Source organism: Onychostoma macrolepis, chromosome 12 (assembly GCF_012432095.1).
Source record: "Onychostoma macrolepis isolate SWU-2019 chromosome 12, ASM1243209v1, whole genome shotgun sequence".
In the NCBI taxonomy this organism is placed as follows: Eukaryota; Metazoa; Chordata; class Actinopteri; order Cypriniformes; family Cyprinidae; genus Onychostoma; species Onychostoma macrolepis.
This window is the reverse complement of record NC_081166.1, coordinates 2,361,349-2,383,614: the sequence shown is the minus strand read 5'-3', so window position 1 is coordinate 2,383,614 and position 22,266 is coordinate 2,361,349. Positions and strand designations below refer to the sequence as shown.

Here is a 22,266-nt window from a genome sequence, read left to right as displayed (position 1 = left end):
GAAGTGAACTTAATATTATTAGAACATTTGTTTGCAACTTCGAGAACAGAAAAATTACGCTAGTTCTAAGAATGTTTGTAGTTCAATTCACACTGAAATACCAAAAATGTTACTGATAATACGGTATTATTTGAGTTGTTATTTTTCGTTATACTCATCCTTAACTTTTCTTACATTTCTTCAGACATCCCACAGAAGATAAGATTTTATGCTAACGTTTTTAATAACATTCCACTAACAATGCAATGCTAACGTTTTTAGAATGTTCCATTAACAACGTAATGATAATGTTTTTAATGCTAATGTTTTTAAAATGTTCCACTAACAATGCAATGATAACGTTTTTAATACTAACATTTTTAGAACGTTCTGTTAACAACGCAATGAAAACATTTTTAATGTCAACGTTTTTTAAAACGTTCCACTAACAATGCAATGATAACGTTTTTTTATGTTAACGTTTTTAGAACATTCCACTAACAATGCAATAAAAACGTTTTTAATGTCTAGGTTTTTAAAACGTTCCACTAACAATGCAATGATAACGGGTTTTGTGCTAACGTTTGTAGAACGTTCCACTAACAATGCAATGATAACGTTTTTTTATGTTAACGTTTGTAGAACGTTCCACTAACAATGCAATGATAACGTTTTTAATGTCAAGGTTTTTAGAACATTCCACTAACAATGCAATGATAACGTTTTTAATACTAACATTTTTAGAACGTTCCACTAACAATGCAATGATAACGGGTTTTGTGCTAACGTTTGTAGAACGTTCCACTAACAATGCAATGATAACGTTTTTTTATGTTAACGTTTGTAGAACGTTCCACTAACAATGCAATGAAAACGTTTTTAATGTCAAGGTTTTTAGAACATTCCACTAACAATGCAATGATAACGTTTTTAATACTAACATTTTTAGAACGTTCCACTAACAACGCAATTATAACGTTTTTATGCTAACATTTCATTTTTAGAACGTTTATCAATGGCAGATAACGTTAAGAAAATGTTCTACTAACATTATTGCAAGAATGTTTTTTGATAACTTTGAGAGAACCTTTAGAGAACGTTAGCCAAAGTTACGAGAACGTTCCCTGTTAGCTGGGTATGAACATGCTCTTATACGGTTATTATTATCTCCTCCATACACTAATACATTTAAGTAATTGATTTCTTATGAAGCAGCATAATATAATACATATTATTTATTAAAAGCAATAAAATTGATATTCATTAGCTATTGCATTAGGTATCATGAATTACCACCAATATTAACGAAATGAAACACGTCCAAGTGCAGTATCGAAAGAAATTCCAGCTACTTTGCACTAAATCTGCTGCAGCAACAAAATTGGCGCCAATATAAAAAAGACATAAAGAAGAAAATAAAAATAAAAAGTTGTAAAAACAAAATGTTCACCATTTTAGTCAAACTGGTCAAGTTACAAAACTGCAGCTGTCAATCACTGAAAGTGGATTTTTCCAGTTGTAACCAGTTGAACAAGATTCACCAAGAACTACATACAGCACATGACAGTCACCTTTGCACGAACAGTGTTTTTATTTTATTCTCCATTATCTTGCTATGATAAATTTGGGTGATTGTGGTTTCTGCATATTATTACAAGTTGCCAAAATAATCCATGAGCCAAATAATGAGACTGTCCTCCTCCAAAAAACGACCTATTTTTACGTTTTGAAATCAAGCGCCCTCTAGCAGCCTTAGAAATTATGACAGTCTCGTTTGTCTGGTGTGTCGTCATCAAATGACCTTTGACTGTCGTTACCATCGTTACTAATTAAAAAAGGAGGAATGATCCAACAATTCACCTTGTTGGTGCAACCCACCCTTTGATTTCTACATTTTTAATGACCATTGATTTTTTTATTTGTCCATTGTCCTAAAAAAACACAATATAAGCATGCAAGCAATGAAAAAAAGATATCTGTAAAGTAAAAATCTGTTAGATTCAAAAACCTGTTATACTGATTGAATACCTACTGAATACATGACATACAGCACCACACCAAAGAGTCTTTCAGATATGTAGCATTTTAACTCTCGGAGAACAATTGAAACACAATAAATACCTCTTAAATAGAAATAGAAACATTGGTAACCATAGTAACATACAGTTACAGTTGAATAGTAATACAGACGAAAATAACCGTCATTTTTATCGTTCCGGTCAAATATTGCAGCACAAATATTGTTAACATCTTTAATATGTGAATGCTGGGAAATGAGCATGGGCTAAACGGGATAATCAATGGCCTCCGCTGCGCGTCCGGCGGTTCTTCGCCTCCACATCGTGCATTCAAATCGTTTAATGCACAGCTAGCCGTTGTTTATCCCTTACTTATATCTTAACATGTTCATCATCATGTCTTAGGCAGTTACAATTTGACTACAGACTGGTTATGATCAAATGTAGAAATTTTAGTTTGACTTGTAATATTTAGTTGTCAAATCCAAACACGCCAGCATTCAACAATGTGGCTTATAATATTATAAACTTAAAATATTATAACATTATCTGAATGTTGCAGTGAGTCTGCAAATGATTTTCGACACACATTACCTGCACTACAAGTCTGCTTTATAGGGGTTTTGATGTAAGATGTAGTAATATTTCAGTGCAGTGTCAAAGGACTGTTCAGATATGAACTTATGCAAATTTCTCTCTCACACTGAATGCACTCTGACCTACCCAGCTCTTCAGTTTCAGTTTCTCAAGTAAACATAAGAACAATACAAGAACATTTTTGTTAATCTGTCCAGTGATCAAACCTCACACTTGACTTTCTCTGTAAGAACAATTCAACCAGTGTGGCTACATTCAAGCCTTTAGAATTGAAAGGAAAATAGAAGGCCTCAGCTCATGCATATTATCGTAGCATCACTATAAGCAAGATGATGGCAAACATACAAGTTAAAGGTAAGACTATGATCATTAATCTCTTTATTCCTTGTACTGAAAGTAAATTATTGCAAAAGAGAAAAAAGGCAAATTGTGAAGTGACTTGCTTAGCATCAAAATAATTTCCCCCCATTACCTTCTAGATCATTTCAACTGCATTTTGTGTCCCTATTTTATATTGCTTATAATAAATTCAATAAACACATCTATATTGCTGTTACCCTCTCCTTACAGACTCACAGTGCTTGTGTTATGCTGTTCACATACATTGAATGACTTGACTCTCTATCATGATTCAAACATTTTAGTCAGATACAGTACTTCACAACTGTATCGTGCTTTGATTGCTTGTATTTCATTAAGTTCTTGTGTACTTTTAAAACAATTAGAAGGTAATTTGGAACAGGTTGTTTGTCAAATTTGTCATTATTGTCATACATTTTTTTTTTTACTTTATATTTATAAGTTTCATAATATTCATTTAATCTGGGTACAGTAAACTATTGTCCGTTTCTAAAATTTCGAATAGGCTGCCAACAAAGTCTGACCCTGATCTCAGTATCACATATTTCAAGTTTGTATTTCTAGAAGTCTGCTACCCAATTTTTATAAAATGATGTTGAATTGAAAAGAAAGCAACTGGAGAACAGGAGTTACTTTTTAATGTTTTTGCATGATTAAGCAAGACTAAAAAATAAGATTAATGTAGTATATAACAATTCATGTAAATGATTAAATACCTGATGATGGAACATAAAATAACATTTATGACAAAGAGAAATTTAGTAACCCTCAAATATTCATTAAAATGGCATTAGAAATTATGCATGTAAAAGATTACATTATGTTTGAATAAATACATTAAAATAGGGTCAGGAAACTGATCAGAGGAACAAGTAACAGCATCAGAGAACTGCACAGACAAGAAGCCTCAGATACCTTCACTTGCTCAGGGACCCACTTATCTGTGAACAGGGAATATAATGCAAGGTGAATTGTAATGTATTGATAGCAGAAATCAACAGAAATCTTCATTTACAAATGATTAAATAAAATATTCACCTGTGTTCCCTTCAGACAACACCAGAGGACCCATGGATATGGAAGCACTGTCATGGAAGTCCAGAGACCTGCCCTCTCTCCAGTGATGTCCAGAGTTACAGTCCTAAAAGAGAAAGTGAAAATCAAGCTGTGTGAATCCCTGATAAATATCAACAAACATGAAACATAACGGAGTGCATAGTCTCCAGAAGAGGACAAAGCTTACCACCATGGACATTAAGGATAACATTTTTCTTCCAGTATTTATTGTTTGATCAACGGGGGTCTATCAATGGTAAAATCTTTAACTTTTACAATTTAACCATTACAATCATTACCTGGAGATACATTCAATACATTTCCATACATTAGTTCTATAGCTACACACAAACACATCATCACAGTTTTACTAATTATTAGAGGTTTTCTAAACTCACCGTTGAGCAGCGATTGCTCGACAGAAGGCAAAGGTGAACAGCACAGTGCAGGTAAAGCTTAGTGGAGTTTGCAGTGAAGATGAACATCCTGAAGGAGAAACGGCTGGATGTCGAGACGCCGTTCTGCCGCAGCTCCACTGTGTCGTCATTTGGATTGGGACACCTGAGAATCAACAAATCAATTTCTTTTAATTGAGAGACATTAAACTCAAAAGCGATTTCCTGGAAATCATCACACATTTGCATTCTGTATACAATAAATGGAATTCGTTGCATTAGTACTGCAATACTGGAAGATAATATGTCAGGTCATCTTAATTAAAAGGGATATGGATTATTATTTACTTAAAAAGTTACTTTTAAAAATGCTACAGTGAGTTAAGACTGAGCTTTAAGGAACAGAAAAAACAACATTGCTTTACTCTCTAACGATGAGATCCCAGCGGAGACTGTAATCAGGATCATTCACAGGTGTAGCCCAACACGTGTCCATCACCAGGGCAAACTGACGGCTGTCAACCCCCTCAACACGAACTTCCACATTCATCTTCTGGTCGAGCTGTGCGTCCACTCTACCAGTGAAGGGCCGGGTAAACTCATCATCCTCATATGGAATCATCCGAACCTGATATCTGCCTTCACCAGCGGGGAGGATCTTGTGCACAATGCTGTTGAAATAATGGATAGATCGGTGTTAAAACTACTAAGCTTTATGGCTAAAATTGTACTCCTTAAATAAAAGAGTACAGCTGGAATCAGAATTTGTATTTGACTCTCACGTCTCCAGTGGGTTGATTTCTACATTCATGGAAAGTGATTGTGTTTGAGGATAAACACAGCTGAAAGAAAGCTTAAGGATTTTCTCTCTGCTGATGAGACCTTCTTTCCTTGGTGTCCCCAGAATATGGTTATCATAGATAATGTGGCTGCCGTTGGCCTGTGAACAACATGCATAACATTTTGACATTTAAATAAATTGAATTCAAGGTGTTAAAAAAAAATTAATGATTAAATACAAACCCCCCCAAAATTGTATCAGTCAGTCCAACTCTTTTGGATGGTGTATTTAAATAGATTATACATTATTTGTCATACCACAAGATTTGTGCCACAGATGTGTACATCGTTATCAAAATGGAATTCCACTCTGCCATTCCGGATCGTTCCTTTGCATTTGGGATCATTGAGATGTAAGACGTCTGCTGGAAAACCAGCCTCAAAGAGCTGACAGCGAGACACAGACATGGATCCAGAGCTGCTTTCACAGGTCTCTGAGAAATCTGAGAGAGAGAGAAAAAACAATCAAAAGATTGTCAGAATTATTAAAAAAGAAAATGTAATAATGACCAAAAAACTTATTTCACATTCTGTTGTGGAATGTTACCAACCAAAAGAGTCGGCTTGTGGTCTGGGTAGGTCATCGTTACACATACAGCCATAAACACCATTTTTCTTCCCACACCATTCATCTTCAGAGCAGCTGAGCTCAGAGCAGCGATCTCTCACATCTAAGAGAAGCACAGATAGATGAAATACAACACAAAGGCATTGAGTCATGATAACAGAGCCAGAGCTCAACATTCTGAGCCCCCTGAATGATCATTGCTGTACATTCTTCAAAGAAATGAAACATTTTATTTATTTTTGAGTGAATTAAAGTGAATTTCATATAATTCATCATTTTCCAACTGAGATCCACAAATAATAGCCTCTTTTTTTTAGTAATAATAGTTTTTTTTTTTTTTCAACAGTAGAATTAGAATTAGAATGAATTAGCATTAGAATTAAATTGCGGGGGGATTTCATTATTTTACCCTTAAAATTTCTGTATAAACACCCTCTATATGTCTAAGTCTATGTTAGCTGTGAAATTGCTCTTAAGAACTAGCCATGTCTGATTTGTGACAGGTTAGGTTAGCAAAATGTTCAAAATCATAGCTCTTTCATGAGCTGAATCATTTGAAAGAACTTTGTCATAGGAGTTGATAGTTCAGCTACCTACTACTTTTTTTTTTTTTTTTTGCTACACTGAGGACAAGACCACAAAATAATCTGTGCTGAAATATTATTACTTACCACACCGCAGACCCGAGCGCCATTCTGGGATCTGTATCTCCAAGATGGCACAAGCGGTCTCATAGGCCTCGACAGCTGAACATAACATGCCATTTGCACGTGTGTACAGACACAGATCATACACACAAGAGTAGTAGTACGGTGCAGGGTCAACATGAAGATGGCAGTTCTGGAAGGGGCCAGTGGTGTTGGTGATAATACTACAGAGATCGGAGTACCTCTGTCTGGATGGACACTCATCAGCATTACCGGTCTGGTCTCTGGCACCACAGCTGAAGTACATGAACCCATGAAAAATGAAGGTCAGTTAAATGCCTGTACTGTTTCATCACTTGGACCCAGAAAGAGTTTACAGCTAACAACTAGCAACCTATGAACAACTAACATGATTTGCTATCCTTGCATATTTTAATCTTTAATCTTACCTGTCCCTGTCCACTGCTCTATCATGGTTCTTACCCTGGAATGCTGGTGTCTGATTGCCAGCTGTGGCCAAAGGAATTGTCATCAGGAGCGAGGTCTCCACTGGGCAGCACTTTGTCATCTGCAGGATTACCATTGAAATTTCCACACATTCCACATAGAGATCCATAGAATCTTTTAGTCACTCTGACTAGAAGGCTGCTATGTCCATCAAAATGGACAATGAATTCATTGAAAGCATTTAGAATTATGAATCCCTGCTCCTCATGTATCTCTACAAGATCATTGATTTGATATGCTGGTGTGTCGATGGCATTCCCATCAACCTGGAGGTAAATCAGAAAATTCGAACATAAGAAAAGTAAAAGAAAATACATTTATACTGACACCATTTAAAGTCCAACTTACTTTAACTCTCCTGTTTTGGCCAATTGTGATGTGTGTCTGTTGTCCATACTGAGACAACCAAACATCTACTGCAGACACAAATGATACCACCATGTTCCCACGGTGCCTGTTGGTGGCCACCACACGGAACTCCAGATCATTGTCGGTGACATTACCACAGGTCTGAGCAATCTCATATGAGCAAGTTCCCTAATTAAAAATAACACAATGCACATATTCTTCATTATTTCTTTCACTTCCCACACAGCTGCAGTTTCACACCCAGAAACTTCTTGCAAGGCATTACATATATTCATAAATCAAAGACTTATTAGTGCTATGAAATTTATTCATGAAAGATATTTGCAGACAAATTTGTTTAGATAGTCTAACACCAATTACCCTCATAACCCTCCTCTTGAACAAACTTAACAAAAACAGCAGAGTTTACCAATTCATACCTGAAAGTGGGCCACAGCTCCATCAAAGGTGATGTAGTGGGGGTCACCCCAGACTGTGCAAGTGGACATTGGACTGTAGCAGTCACGATGCCCATTTCTGACAGCACACTCCATGGCTGGTGGGCAGGAAGATGCAGAGCAGCGTAGATCATTTGGAGCAAAACACTGACAGCGTTGAGAACATGTTGAATCCCAGAATTGTTCACCGATCTATAAAACCACAATGATAATGATGAATTTTACATTTCCATAACATGATGTCAATGAGTATTTTCACCTACAAAACAGCATCATGGTACAGTATCATCATACTGTAGATCTGTGTGACATGTTATCCATAATGCTTAAAGGAAAACAATGCTTTAATCCTTACATTATAGTAGAATCCATCATACAAGCAGCCACATTGCTCCACTGGTACACAGAGTCCTCCGCTCCTCACAAATCCCTCTTCACAGAAACAACCTTCTGAGCACATGTGTTCACAACTAGCATCAATGCTGCTGGCGCACGTATGACCACAGTCTGTGCCACACACTTCATAATGGCTGTTTGGGATGTTTGATGAGCAGTCCATGACTGGAAATGCAACAACAAAATGTATCTGTGCAATGCATTTAATAGTATGTACAATATTATTTCTTTTTGAAATGAAAGGGGAAACACCTTGAAAGAAGAAAACAAATTCATCTCTAGTCTGTCTTTTTACATATCATTACACCTTCAGTCACTTACCACAGGATGCATTTTCTCTCCAGGGATAGACAACAGCATTGGCAGATTGACAAGCACTCACATAGGCTTGGACAGAGCGACACAAAACATCATTATTGTTCTCAGAAATGCACACATCAAACACACAGCTATCAAAGTAGGCTTGTGGATCCACAGAACCATGGCAGAAGCTGAAGGGACCCTGACTTTCCTGATGATCTCACACAAGGCTTGTGAGATGAGAGTTGTGCTCTCATCTCGGCAATAGCCAGGAAGTTCAGGAAAACCACAGTCATGATTGTATGATATGTCATCCTCAACCATCCATTCTGCCCCAAACTGGTCTATTGAAGATGCCGGAGCACCTGAAGGAGTGAGAAAGTCATCTTCGGGATGGCCATTAAAGTTGCCACAGATGCCACACACAGCTCCACTGTAGTCTGCTGGCACAACAATGATTACTTCCCAGGAGCCACCATAACTGACACTGAAACCAAAGTCAGTTGAGACATATATAAACTGTCCTGTAGAGTAGACAGATATCCGACCAGAGTCAAGGTAGATGGGAAGATTTCTGATCTCTTCATCAACCTGATTGAAGAAACAGAAAATCTTGTTTATACAAACATTCTTATCAATAATTAAAGCAACAATGTTTTTCATATCACATACAGTATACTCAATGGCAAGTCACAGTGCGAGGGACCTGCTTACCATAACAACAGAATAACCATTTATGTCTTGTGATATGTGCACAAGATGCCCAGACACATTGACAAAAATTCCAACAGTTATTGACGCTGGCCATTCATGCCATCCATCATTTCTTGCATCCACCTGGAAATGCGGTAGACCACGAGTATCATCACATACTTTGGCCAGCACATATCGGCATCTGCCTTGAAAGTCAAAATAGGTTCCATCAAAAGACATGTAATGGGGGTCTCCTGAAGCATAACAGGTACCATGTGGACGAGGATGGCAGCCATACTCCCCTCCACAACACGACAGATTTCCTGTTCACTGCAAGATGAAGGTGTGCAACGGACATTTCCAGTGATTCCATCACAGACACACAGGAACTGGCATTCTTCACCATGCCAGAACTGCTCTCCAGGCTGTCGATAGCGTCCATCATAGCGGCAGCCGCAACCAGTGGGAGGAACACAGCGATCTCCATCCAGCACCAGTCCATCATTGCACTGGCATCCCCCCTGGCATGGCAGCGTGCACTGGAAGGGAAATGAGAGACTAGGGCAGGCTGCAGGACAGGATGTACCACACAGTTCATAATGGGTATTAGCTGGACAGTTGGGATCTGGGAAGACAAAACATGGACAAGACAATGAATGATCAGCACTTTGAAGAAGATATATAGTTTTAATGCTGAAAATCTTGTCACATTTGTAAAATACTAACCACAGTGGGTGATACTCCTCCACTCTCCAACTGTGATGCCATTCTGTTGGCAGTGCAGTGTGTAGCCTCGCAGGGCCTCACATAGAGCCTCCCTGGCACCATCTGTCTGCTCCAGCATCTGAATGCAATCTTCAATCCGTTTCCAAGGGTCTAGTGTTCTGCTGCACTCAGCAAATGGTCCATCATCCATGGCCATGATGCTGCAGTGTGTATTGAACTCAGTCCTGTTCTGATAAAGACCTGGTTCCCAAACATCTGTTGGATCCACACAGTGAGCTGACAGGGATCCATCACGCCAGCTGTCTGCAAAAAGCTGGGAGTCATCCAGCAGGACACCATCTGGGCTGTAGAATTCATCATCAATATTTCCATTCAAGTTCCCACACAGACCTCCAAGTGTACCATTGTAAGTGGTTGGAGCTGTGATTCGGACAATGTGCGGCCAGTCAGCTCTAACGGTCACTCCAAAGTTTGTCTCTAAAACAAATCCTCTTGTGCTGCTGTGATAGATATGGATCTGACTGGAGCCAACCCTGATGGGTAGACCAACCATCTGTCCATCCACCTGAGGAGAAAAAAATCTGACTTTGATCTAGAATTTGAGTTTGAGATAATGGTTAAACTGTACTTAATACAAGGCTGAAGGAAAAAAAAAACATTTTGGCTAACCTGCACATTGCTACCTTCTCCCAATTCGATGGAAACATGAGTTCCCCCCGCCTCAAACCTCAGGAACCTGGAAAACTCTTGAAGGCCTCTGGGTACTTTCTCCACTGTTAACACAAAGTATGGCAGTTGTGATGGCCCCATCACTCTTGCAAGGGTCAGTCCACAAGCTCCTGGGTATCTGAAAGTTTGTCCATCAAAGGTGTGGTATGAACCCAGGCTTTCAACTGAACAGGTAGCATAACTGATGGGTCTGCAGCCCCTCACGCCATTATGGAGTCCACACACTTCCGCTGGACCACACTGGTGCTGATTGCACACCATTGACCTGCTACTGCAAACACATTGTCTCCCACAGTCCTCGCCCAACACTACCGAGTGTCCCTCAGAGTAATAGAAGCCCTCAAAGACACAGCCACAATTTGCTTCAGGCACACATTGCCCAGAGCTCAGGATGTACCCATCATCACAAATGCAGCTCTCCTGATTGGGCAAGGACAGTTTATTGGGGCGGAGGGGTTGCTGCAAGTTGCAGGGCAGCCTGTTCCACGGGGCTCAAAATGACTGTGCTCAGGACATTGAATCTCTGGAAATGCAGAGCAGAAGTAAGTATATGCCTCAAACTCTGTAATATTTCACCTTGTACAAATATTTCAGTTACATGTAGTTAAATGCCAAATTTACTTCTAATGGAGACACAAGGCACTTACCACAAAAGCCTGGTTGTCTCCAGTGCCCTAGTTGTACACCCTGCTGTTGGCATTGAGCAGCGTACACATTGAGAGCCTGGCACAGAATGGGCTGGTACCCTCCTCCTAAGCAAAGATCATAGACGCAGTTCTCTATGTATGTCTGTGGTGAAAACACAGAGTGGCAAGGTGCAAAAGGCCCTGAAACATCTCCTAGAATCCCACAGTGGTTTGTGTCACTGTAAAGGCTCATTTCATTGGCTGTACAAACCGCACAACCTAGACCTGTGCAGCTGACATCATGGCATTCAGGATCTGTGTCTCCCTCTACCTTCCAAGAGTTGGCAAAGTCAACATCAGAGCTCAAGATCTCCCCAGAGATTGAACGGAAGTCATCTTCAGGATGTAGGTTATAGTTTCCACATAGACCACATGTGGCATTCTGGTAGTCATAAGGTACAGAGATGGTGACGTAGCTATATGCATCATATGTAACGAGGAGACCAAAATCTGTGCTGATGGCCAAGGAAAAACCTGACTGATAGACTTGGATGGAGCCATTGTGGAGGGTGAATGGTGTTGCTATAAAAGTCCCATTAACCTTGACAATGTTGACAAAAAGAAATTAGAAAAATGGAAGGATGGCTGAACTCAACATTACAGCAATACAGTGATACTTACCTTTGCCTCATAATAGTGATCTTTAACCAGTTCAATTTCTTCATTATAGACAAATACTCTGACCATTCGAGTCCATGACACATGTGTACTGCCCCGATGCTCATTTTTTCCCTCAATGCGATAATATGGTAAATCATTTCCACAAGCCTATATAATGACAAAAAATCAGTATATATCAGTAAAGCATCCCAATCTTATCGAATCAATAAATAAATAAATAGAAAGCCATAGCAACATTATAAATAGAAAGGCATAGCAACATTACTAACCTCAGACAGAACATATGTGCAGGTTCCTTGAAAGTGAAAAATCTGATTGTCAAAGGTGTAGTAGTGAGGATCACCAGAGATGGTGCATGTTTGCCGCTGAATGTTCTGACAAGAGTATTGGAAAGCAGCAGGACGACAAGCTTGGGAATAAGTACAGGGCTCAAAGCTGCACTGGAGGCCTCTGCTGGTACAGGTGCATCTTTCCTGGCAGGCAGCATCACTCCAGAAAGAGTCTCCCAGCTGCACTGGCAAACCTATGAGAAAGACTTAGGGTTTATGGATATAAACACCTAAAATCTGTGTAATTACTGGAAGGCTTTACCTATGGTTTAATAGCATGGTAAAATCTTATCAATTTGAATAGCTCATTCATAGTCTGGCTGCAAATAGCAAATATAGCATGCAGTTAGGGTAGCAACATTACCATTAAATTGACAACCCCGTGTTCCATGATCTGTTCTAAAGGCCCATCTGCCTGGCACATTGACATTGCTGCTGTGTGGTAGGCTTGTGATGTCATTCTGAAGTGATCCAGTGATTGAGAAATGGTGACTTGAATCGATAGTGTCATAACCGGCCTAATGATAAGGAAGACATCCAGATGTCTGCTTAGAAAGTTATTCACAGAAAATGCAATACCTATTATATCAATGTCATCTAGTGCATACCTGTACATATCGTTGTGTTGGAGCGATTGCACCATAGTTCATTACAACAAATGAAAGATGGCCATCTGAAATCAAAACCACTTGGAAAGATGTTTCCTTAAAAAGACAGAAAAGCCAGTTTAAAAAAAAATAATAATAAAAAAATAAAAAATAAAATTTATATATATATATATATATATATTAAGAAAGAAGAAAAAAATGTTATTTATTTAATTAATTGATAGAATTATGTTATTTAATAATTAATTAAGATTTTCATGGTACAAAACTGTGCTACTTACTGTTCCTGAATTGGAGAAGTATGCTACTCTATCCCATGTTGCAACAAAAACCCATGAAGCAGAAAAACTCAAGTCAGGGAAGTACTGGTTTATGTCTTGGGTCGCCTGTGTAAGGACACTGCCAGAGGTGTACTGTTGATATGAGATGACACCATTCCCTCGGTTGTCAATATCTTTCCAGAATGGAGCAATGACGTCTTTCCCTCCGTAAGCTGGGAACTGGTATGGAGTGTAGCTGGACCATGCCCCATCAAAAGTCAAGTGTCCATTGTTATTGACCTGAAATAGAAGAGGACTGATTATTGCCTGCAGGATTCTTATAAAAGCTGCAAAATATTTTGTAACAGAAATTTATGAATTGTCATTTACCCCATTTACTGTTTACAATCTGCAGTTATTGACACTCAGAATCTAAATTTCACCCATTCCAAAATGACTCACATAAATTTGGTTGTATGTTTGCCCAAAAAATATGAATGTCTGCTGCAGGTATATAACTGATGAACTTCCATCATCAATGCGTCCATTCACTGTGTCTCCAGTTCCAAATGAATAAAATGGCCCTGTAATATTGATTCCATCGTCTGAGGGAGAAAGAAAAAAAACAAAAACAATACTGAACAATAATTAGCAACAATATAAATATCACTTTCTGATACCTGTCATTTACATTTTCAATCACCTTGCTGTAACATGTGTATTATTTTCTATTATAAAACAAATATTATACAGCAATATGACTGTATATCAGCATGGCTTCGAACTGTGGCCTTTTGCCTACTTTAATATAGCTGATAATGTATTAGCATATATAACTTAACATAACGATAAATTATTTTAAATTATTTACATGCATCACAAACACATAACATGGATCTGATTTGCTCAGTCAAAACAATAATCCTCCACATTGTAACAACTACAATATATTACCAATTGTAATGTCCATAGTTGTAGTTTCTGTGGTTGTAGTTTCAGCTGTGGTTGTCTCTGGTCTGACAGTAGTAGAGGTAGTGTTTATGTTGCTTGCATCTGAAAGAAATCATAAATATTGCAAAAAAATTCTGAATTATCTCTTACATAAACAAAGGGCACATGTAAATAAATATATTTACCTGCACAGTATGCCAAACTGCAGGCAGTTGGACTCACAAACTCATAGACATAATAATCTCCTGGACAGGCTTTGACTTTAATGGGATTGGATTGGAAATAGCAGCAGTTATTGATCCAGTGACCGCAGACATCTCGAGTGACCACTCCATCCTCAACTGTTGGATGTCCTCCGTTCAGCCAGAGTGGAGCATTAGTGCCACAACTATACTCTTCAACACATGTGTCTGGCATCTGAACGCTCTGATCCTGAATGAAGAGACGGTACCAGCCGCTCCAGCTGACCGCAGCATCACACATTATTTGAGAGGAATGTTGATTGTTGGTGGATCTCCATGAATCATCCAGGACATTGTAGTTGTAGCAGGGGTCAACAGGGGGAGCTGTTGATATGGACACATTAAAAACATAAATGCTCCTGACTAAATGAATGTTAACTGGTATGAAATCTCCAGAACACTCTTTACTCAAGTTCCCTGATAAACATGTGCTTTAATTAATGTAAAGATGATAACATTCTGTCCTTAGTTTGAACATCTCCTTTTATTTAGCTGTGAAAAAAATGGATTTAAAATGTTTATGATCAATGCCTGTGTTTCCCTGTTTCACTGTGAACTCTTATTTTGAAGTGTTTCCCAGCTGCTATTATGTCTGTGTTCCATGTGTTTGCCTGTCTCCCAAGCTGCTTGTTTGTTCCCATAGTTACCCTAGTGTGTTCCCATGACAATTGACCACGCCCCCTTGTTATCTTGTTTAGATTGTCTGTCTGTTGCTGTGTGTATATACTGTATAGCCTACTGCTTGGTTTTCACCAGAGGTGGTCAAATATTACTCCATTACAAGTGGAAGTTGTAAAGACAGATTTTTACTTAAGTAAAAGTACAGACTTGCTTTTAAAAGTACTTAAGTACCAAAAATAAATTTATTTTTCTTTTGTAAATTTTCTTTCTTTTTATTTTTTTTTAATGTCACTTTGACATTGCATTTTATTATTTTGGTAACACTTTACAATAAGGTGTCATTTGTTAATGTATTAACTAACATGAACAAACAATGAACAATGCATTTATTACACTATTTATTAATATTTTTTAATGTTAGTTAATGAAAATACAGTTGTTCATTGTTTATTCATGTTAGTTCACAGTGCTAATGTTAACATTAAGCCTGGGGCACCAGTATAATAAAGGGGGACCGAGAAAAAGAAAAAAGATGAAAACGAAGCCTGTGCATCACTTTCAGGTAGACTAGCTACATTCATAATCCTGTGAAACTTTTCTGGCTGTTGACGTTAATAACGTGTTTTATTGTCGGTAATAATATCACCACCAACAACTCATCTAATATTCTCTCCGAGTTTCCATATTCCTTTACGAAAATTAGCCATGGTTTTAACACGAATAAAACCAAAAAATCATGGTTCTTGTAGCCGGTAACCGCAAATTAACCATGGTTTTGTTAGGCTACTTCAGATAATAATATATATATATTGTGGTTATAAAAACAGACCTAAGCCAACAACACACTTTAAAATGACTTAAAATATAAAAACAATGAGGCAATAAAGATTGGCTAATTAATAATTATTGAATAACACTGTTAAAATACATAATGTAATGCAAAATAAACAATTTATGTACATTTCATGTTATTTAAAAAGCCTGCAAAGGGAGCCAAAGACCTGGCAATTGCTGCTGTTATACTTACAGGACGGTCAAATCCTTGTGCAATAGGCTATTGACCCAACGTTTAATTCAAATATCAACTTAATCTTACATTTTTTTGCCATCTTTTTGCTATAGATGACACAGCACACATGACACATTTTTTTCAGCAAAAAACATGTGGACATCATCCCTTACAAAAATTAACCATGGTTTTATCGTAAAACTGCTTAATTTTCTTTTGCGTGGTTTCTGAATACTTGAGACTATAAAATAAATCAGACAACTCTATTAATAAAATAGGTTAATAGCCATAGGGAACTGTCTAGAGCTACAATTGTAATTTGTAAATAATACAACTTAATTACTATTTATTTATTTACTTTTTTATATTTTAAAAATATAATATTTTATCAAAGTTCTATTTTTACCCCTATAGTAGGTTTTGTTGTTGTTGTTTTTTTACTCCAAATCAAATCAACATTTATTTATATAGCACATTTAAAAACAATGCCAGTTGACCAAAGTGCTTTACATATAAAAAAATGATCAAAAACAGACACAAGACACAACAATATCCATCACTGAACAATGTCCCAACAGCTAGGGGCAACTGTATACCACAGTAAAGGTGTGTTTTCAACATTGATTTAAAACAGTCTAATGAGTCACATGATCTAATGTGCAATGGGAGACTATTCCAAAGATGTGGGGCTTCCACAGAAAAGGCTCGATCACCTTTGGTTTTCAACCATGATCTGGGAACATGTAAAAGCAAACTCTGAGATGATCTCAGATGTCTAGTAACACAGTGCTGTTGCAACCATCATGCAATGTACTCTGGAGCAAGGCCATGCAATCCTTTAAAAACCATTATCAAAACTTTATATTGGATTCTAAAATCAACAGGAAGCCAGTGCAGCGAAGCCAGCACTGGAGAAATGCTGGAGCACTTCCTTGTGCCAGTCAACAGTCTAGATGCAGCATTTTGCACAAGCTGCAGCCGTGAGAGAAGATTCTTAGACAACCCTAAATATAGCAAGCTGCAATAATCCAATCTGAATGAAATAAATATTTAAATACATATTTTAATATATTTAAATGTTATATATATTACATATATTTAAATTATATATTTTAAATAAATATTTAAATAATAAGTAAATATTACTTCCATAATATTTGATGGAGGGGGCACAACAATACAATCCTGCTTAGGCCAGCAGCGGCCCTGTTAATAATGCATTAGTAAATACTGAAATTAACATGAACTAAGATTAATAAATGCTGTAGAAGTATTGTTCATTCTTAGTTCGTGTTTATTGTAAAGTGAATTGTTGTAAATAAATATTACATTTTCAACTGGTCAGTGTTCAAAAAATGCTGGGAAATCACTTCACATAGCCCTACAATAGTGATTACTGATAGACTGTCTGAATTATTATTATTTTTTTTAAATCAAAAGAAAAAAAAAAAAATCACCCACTGACTTTCAAAGCTGCTCATAGTAATGACTTTCTACTTTGAGGACCTTGATAGAAATCTAGTGGAGTGAAAAGTATGATTTTTGTCTTTCAAATGTAGTGAAGTTAAAGTTTCCAGAAAAAAATAACACTCAAGTGAAGTACAGATACTCAAAAAGTGTACTTCAGTACAATACTCAAGTAAATTTACTTTGTTACTGTCCACTCTGGTTTTCACTTGTGTTTGCTGGTCATTGTTTAAATGCTTTCTTGTTTCCTGTTCCTTTTTATTAATGTGTGGACTATCTGAGTTTGACTTTTTTTTTTTTTTAATTGTGCTTGCATGTGGATTCTCTCTCTGCCTCATCTCTCCATTACAGTCAACCATGAGCCCTTTGAGCCCTTTGGCAACTGAGCAATATGACTTTGAGAAGAATGCTTTGAAAACACACTTTGTGTCTTATTTGCTACAAAAACAAAACAATACTTTACCAGTGGTTGTGATTGGTGGAGTAATGGATTCTACGGATGGGATTGTCTCAGGTGTTGTAGACACTGATGGGATGGACTGATTTGAGGCGTCTGGTATTAAGAACAGTTTTACATCAATAAATGTTTTTAAAACAAAACCCAGAAAGTAAATTATTAAATTACATATGAGTAAATGCTCACCTACACAGTATGCTCCACAAACCATTGGCTTGACAAACTCATAAACATAGTAATCTCCAGGACAGGCTTTGACTCGTATAGGGTGGGATTTGTATTCACAGTTGGCACTCCATGAGACACAGACCTGACGGGTGACCACTCCATCTTCCGGCTGAGGATGAGGGCCATTGAGCCACAGTGGATCATAAGTGCCACACATGCCTTGATTTACAAATGATTCTGGCATCTGAGCATTTTCACGATTGTAGAACATCCTGTACCAGCCATTCCACTCCACATTATAATCACACATGCCATAGTAGTAATAGTTTATATAGTTGTCTGTGGCTCTCCAAGGCTCATCCAGATTGGTGTAGTTGTAGCAGGGGTCGACACTTGGGGTGGAGTAAGGAACTATTATGAAAAAGTAGAAAAAGAGTATCACTGTACACACTGAAGATTAAATTTATTCAAGACAATAATATGAAAACCAACAGTAGAAGTGATGATAAGCATGTCAGATATAACGATGAATGAAAGTACACAATACCTGCACAATATACAGGTAATGGGATTAAATGATTTGGCCTGGTCAATTTGTAGACATAATAATCTCCAGGACAAGCTTTGACTTGGATTGGTTCAGATCTGTAGCGACTGCACTGATCATAGTGAGAACCAAAAACTTCACGTGTAACAACACCATCTTCTAGCCGAGGATGAGAGCCACCAAGCCACAGTGAACTAAAACCTCCACATGCCATATAATAAAAACACGACTCAGGCATCTGAGCACTTGATCTATCAATGAAGAGTCGATACCAGCCATCCCATTCAACACGAGTGTCATCATGATCATAGATGTATCCATACATAGACCAGTAATTGAATGTGCTTCTCCAGTAGTTGTCGATTACATTGTAGTTTTCACACGGGTCATAATCTGTGTTATTAAGATATAAAAACAAACAAGTTAAATTTTAATGAGGAGCTTCACAAGTGCAAATCTCAAACAGTAAAACAAAGTAACAATCATTCACAACATGAGTGTGAAGTAGTGAAGCTAAAAGTATAAAAGGTGACATTTTCATTGCAAAATAAGGTTTAGATTAGGGAACACATTCAGGATTAGTATTAAGAGATTTCCCTCAGTAAACGTTCTGCTCATCGATAGTAAATAAGGTAGTTATTGTAGTAGTTAGGTATGTTAAGGGGTCTAGAATATGGTCATGCCAGTAATTTTCATTCTAATAAGCAACTACTTAACAGAGAGTAGTGTTCGCTAATCTCAAGTGTTACCGTAAATACTTTTAAAAATTAAAATGTATAACTTACTCCAGGTGATGCTGGATCCAGTGATTATATCTGGACTTACAGTGTGAGCCACCTGTGAAATGGTGCTGACATCTACAAAGAAGGACATTCAAGACATGACTGAGATCATTTTAAAAGTTAGGAAAGACTTTTGTAAGTAAATAAATAAATAAAAATAAAAAAATAAAAAAAGCATGGTACCTGTGCAGTATCCTGTACACCAGAATTGTGGTTTCACAAGTTCATAGACATAGTAATTGCCTGGACACGCTTTCACTCTGATGGGTTTTGTCTTGTAATCACAACAGCTGCCCTGATAATACGATGCACAGACCTCTCTGACCACCACTCCATCCTCTATCTGAGGATGAGGACCATTGAGCCACAGACTATTGTATGTGTTACAGCTGTATGAATTAACACAGGTCTCTGACATCTGGATGTTCATTCCATTGTAGAAAAGCCGGTACCAGCCATTCCAGGAGAAATAGTCATCACAAATCCAGGCTCCACTTTCATTGTTGGCTCTCCAGGGACGATCCAGATACTCATAGTTGTAGCAGGGATCACTGCTGATGCTGCTGAAAGCAACTGTCAAAGAGTTTGAAAAAGTACTGTTAAAATACTGTTTTTTACTGTACTATTTACTGTACATTGAAGGCAATTTAGAATATTACATTGTAAAACACAATGATTGTTCATTTTATGATTTTCAACCAACCACATATAGCAATTTTAACTAGTGGTGTGCAGTCCTGGCTGTAGCCTGCAGAACGGCACAGAACAACACCATAACTACTCATGTACCAGCACTGCGTTCATGATAATATACTGTATAATATTACACAATATATAATAGTGTTGATATGATTATTGTTTATCTATTTAAACTGCAAAAGCAGTGCAATTTCACAAAGCCCACATATTTATTTTTAGCAAAAATAAGATTTCATAAAAGTTCATTTTTAACTGGAGGACAGGTAAATTATGAAGAGATATTCATTATAAATTAAGTAATTTATTGATTCTGTATTATCATTTTAATATTAATAATATGGCAAGACAGTTGAAATTTAAGTCAAATTTAGATCAATTTAGTAGAAATTAAATTTCTTTAGTTTAATGCTATTTTTGGTTTGTATAAAGTTGTGAGATTTGAGGAAATGTGTTACAAGTAACAAGAGAGATACAGTAGGGGAAGTGCTATGAGGGGGGGGGGGTTGAGACTTACATAGTAGCTATCATGGTTGGTTTTGGGTTCTGTTCGTGTCCGTGTCTTTTACTTTGTATTCGTGCTCTTGGTCTAGTTTCCTGCTTTGTCATGTAATTCCCTGGCCCTCAGGTATCTTGCCATGTGCTTCTTTAGTCTTTAGGCTTGTTCGAGATGCATCTGCACTGCGCAGACTGATCGGCATATATATATCAATGTACTGTGAGAACGATTTGAAAGCATAAAGAGTCGTCTGCTGTCCAATTGCTCTCATGGTACTTTGACACTGATCTATCTGCGCAGCGCAGCTTCAAGTCAAACACACTTTCTGTGTCATGTTGTGATTGGTTGTTTTGTTCTGTTCTCTCATTGGTTCATTGTCTTTATTGTTCGCAGGTATCTTTAGTTAGTGATTAGTTTATTTTTATTTATTTATTTATTTTGTGTATATAGCCCTCATTTGCCATTATCTCTTGTTAAGCTTTGTTCATTGTAACCTTGCTGTTTGTGAGTCTCATGTTTTCTAGTCAAGTCTGGTCATGTCAAGATCTAGTTTAGTTCATGTTTGTTTTTCTGTTTTGTATCACATTTTGGTTTGTTCTGTTTATGTTTATTAATAAACCGCACTTGGGTTCAGTTCAACTCGCCTCAGTAGACCTATGTAACAGAAGCCTACAGAATGGTTCATGGACTAACCATGAACTTAAAATGCATTAATTTTAAAAACGTCACAATAATTTGGAGAGAAAAAAGAGATCAAACTTCACCTGCACAGTATGTAGGATTGGGGGCTGATATGTTGGGTTTGACAAATTCATAGATGTAGTAATCTCCTGCACAGGCTTTGACTTGGATGGACGTAGATGTGTAGGCGCCACACTGAGAGTAATATCCCCCCCACCACCACACATGACTTCCCACAACTTCACGGGTCACCACTCCATCCTCAAGTGTTGGATGAGAGCATTGAGATACAGTCCAGTGTAACCACCACATCCCGCATTACTCACACAGCTCTCAGACATCTGGGCACTTTCTCCATTCAGATACAGCCGATACCAGCCACTCCATTCAACAAGGGTGTCATCATAGCCATAGTAATGATTTTGCCCTATGTCTCTCCAATAGTCATCAAGAGTGTTATAATTATAGCATGGATCAGAGCTGGAAGTTGTAGGATCTGAGAGAATAATGACATGGGAAAGGACAATTCAGTGATGATACACATACTCTTTTTATGTGGCAAACAGTTATCTTTATGGCAAGATATTGGGATAGCACACTAATGAGGGATTACGTAAACTGATTGCACCTACAACAAGTGTATCCGCAGTTTAAGCCATTTGCTACCTAGATAATAGGAGCAATATTTGCTTCCATCAGCTCGAATGACATGTGGCTCTTAAAAATTAGTAGTTATTTTTGTGTGCTCAAAATATATATCTATTTTGAACAGGTTGTAATGTATATCTGTATTAGTCTTATAGTACCACTTGTTTGTATTTGTACAGGAAACATTTCTTTTCAAACAGTACTGAAGCACTGAGGCGTTGAATAAAAGTTGAAAATGTAAATGTTTATTGACAGCTCAAAGTTAAAATAATGAAAAGGTTTAAGGTTAGGGTGAACCCTTGTTCTTGTGTGTAATTAAATAAGTATGTATGTAATATGTAACAATGTGCAATTTCCTCAAAAAAATGTGATAATAG

General features: G+C 37.4%; 1 protein-coding gene across 1 annotated transcript in view; it reads right to left on the bottom strand.

Moving 5' to 3' along the window:
• Positions 1 to 3,570: 3,570 nt before the first annotated feature.
• Positions 3,571 to 22,266, bottom strand: part of LOC131550904 (alpha-tectorin-like) — a 54,353-nt gene continuing 35,657 nt past the window's right edge. Inside the window, 32 exon segments of the mRNA XM_058793418.1 lie at positions 3,571 to 3,895; positions 3,993 to 4,095; positions 4,409 to 4,571; positions 4,831 to 5,076; positions 5,188 to 5,345; positions 5,504 to 5,688; positions 5,797 to 5,916; positions 6,485 to 6,756; positions 6,944 to 7,233; positions 7,316 to 7,504; positions 7,756 to 7,965; positions 8,129 to 8,334; positions 8,491 to 8,673; positions 8,676 to 9,060; positions 9,184 to 9,467; positions 9,470 to 9,787; positions 9,889 to 10,453; positions 10,558 to 11,048; positions 11,051 to 11,140; positions 11,265 to 11,844; positions 11,925 to 12,071; positions 12,194 to 12,447; positions 12,618 to 12,771; positions 12,862 to 12,957; positions 13,143 to 13,421; positions 13,584 to 13,726; positions 14,076 to 14,174; positions 14,258 to 14,638; positions 17,875 to 17,964; positions 18,055 to 18,447; positions 18,584 to 18,976; positions 19,369 to 19,440. Of these exon segments, the coding sequence (XP_058649401.1) occupies positions 3,792 to 3,895; positions 3,993 to 4,095; positions 4,409 to 4,571; positions 4,831 to 5,076; positions 5,188 to 5,345; positions 5,504 to 5,688; positions 5,797 to 5,916; positions 6,485 to 6,756; positions 6,944 to 7,233; positions 7,316 to 7,504; positions 7,756 to 7,965; positions 8,129 to 8,334; positions 8,491 to 8,673; positions 8,676 to 9,060; positions 9,184 to 9,467; positions 9,470 to 9,787; positions 9,889 to 10,453; positions 10,558 to 11,048; positions 11,051 to 11,140; positions 11,265 to 11,844; positions 11,925 to 12,071; positions 12,194 to 12,447; positions 12,618 to 12,771; positions 12,862 to 12,957; positions 13,143 to 13,421; positions 13,584 to 13,726; positions 14,076 to 14,174; positions 14,258 to 14,638; positions 17,875 to 17,964; positions 18,055 to 18,447; positions 18,584 to 18,976; positions 19,369 to 19,440 (7,643 nt within the window). The 3' untranslated portion in view covers positions 3,571 to 3,791.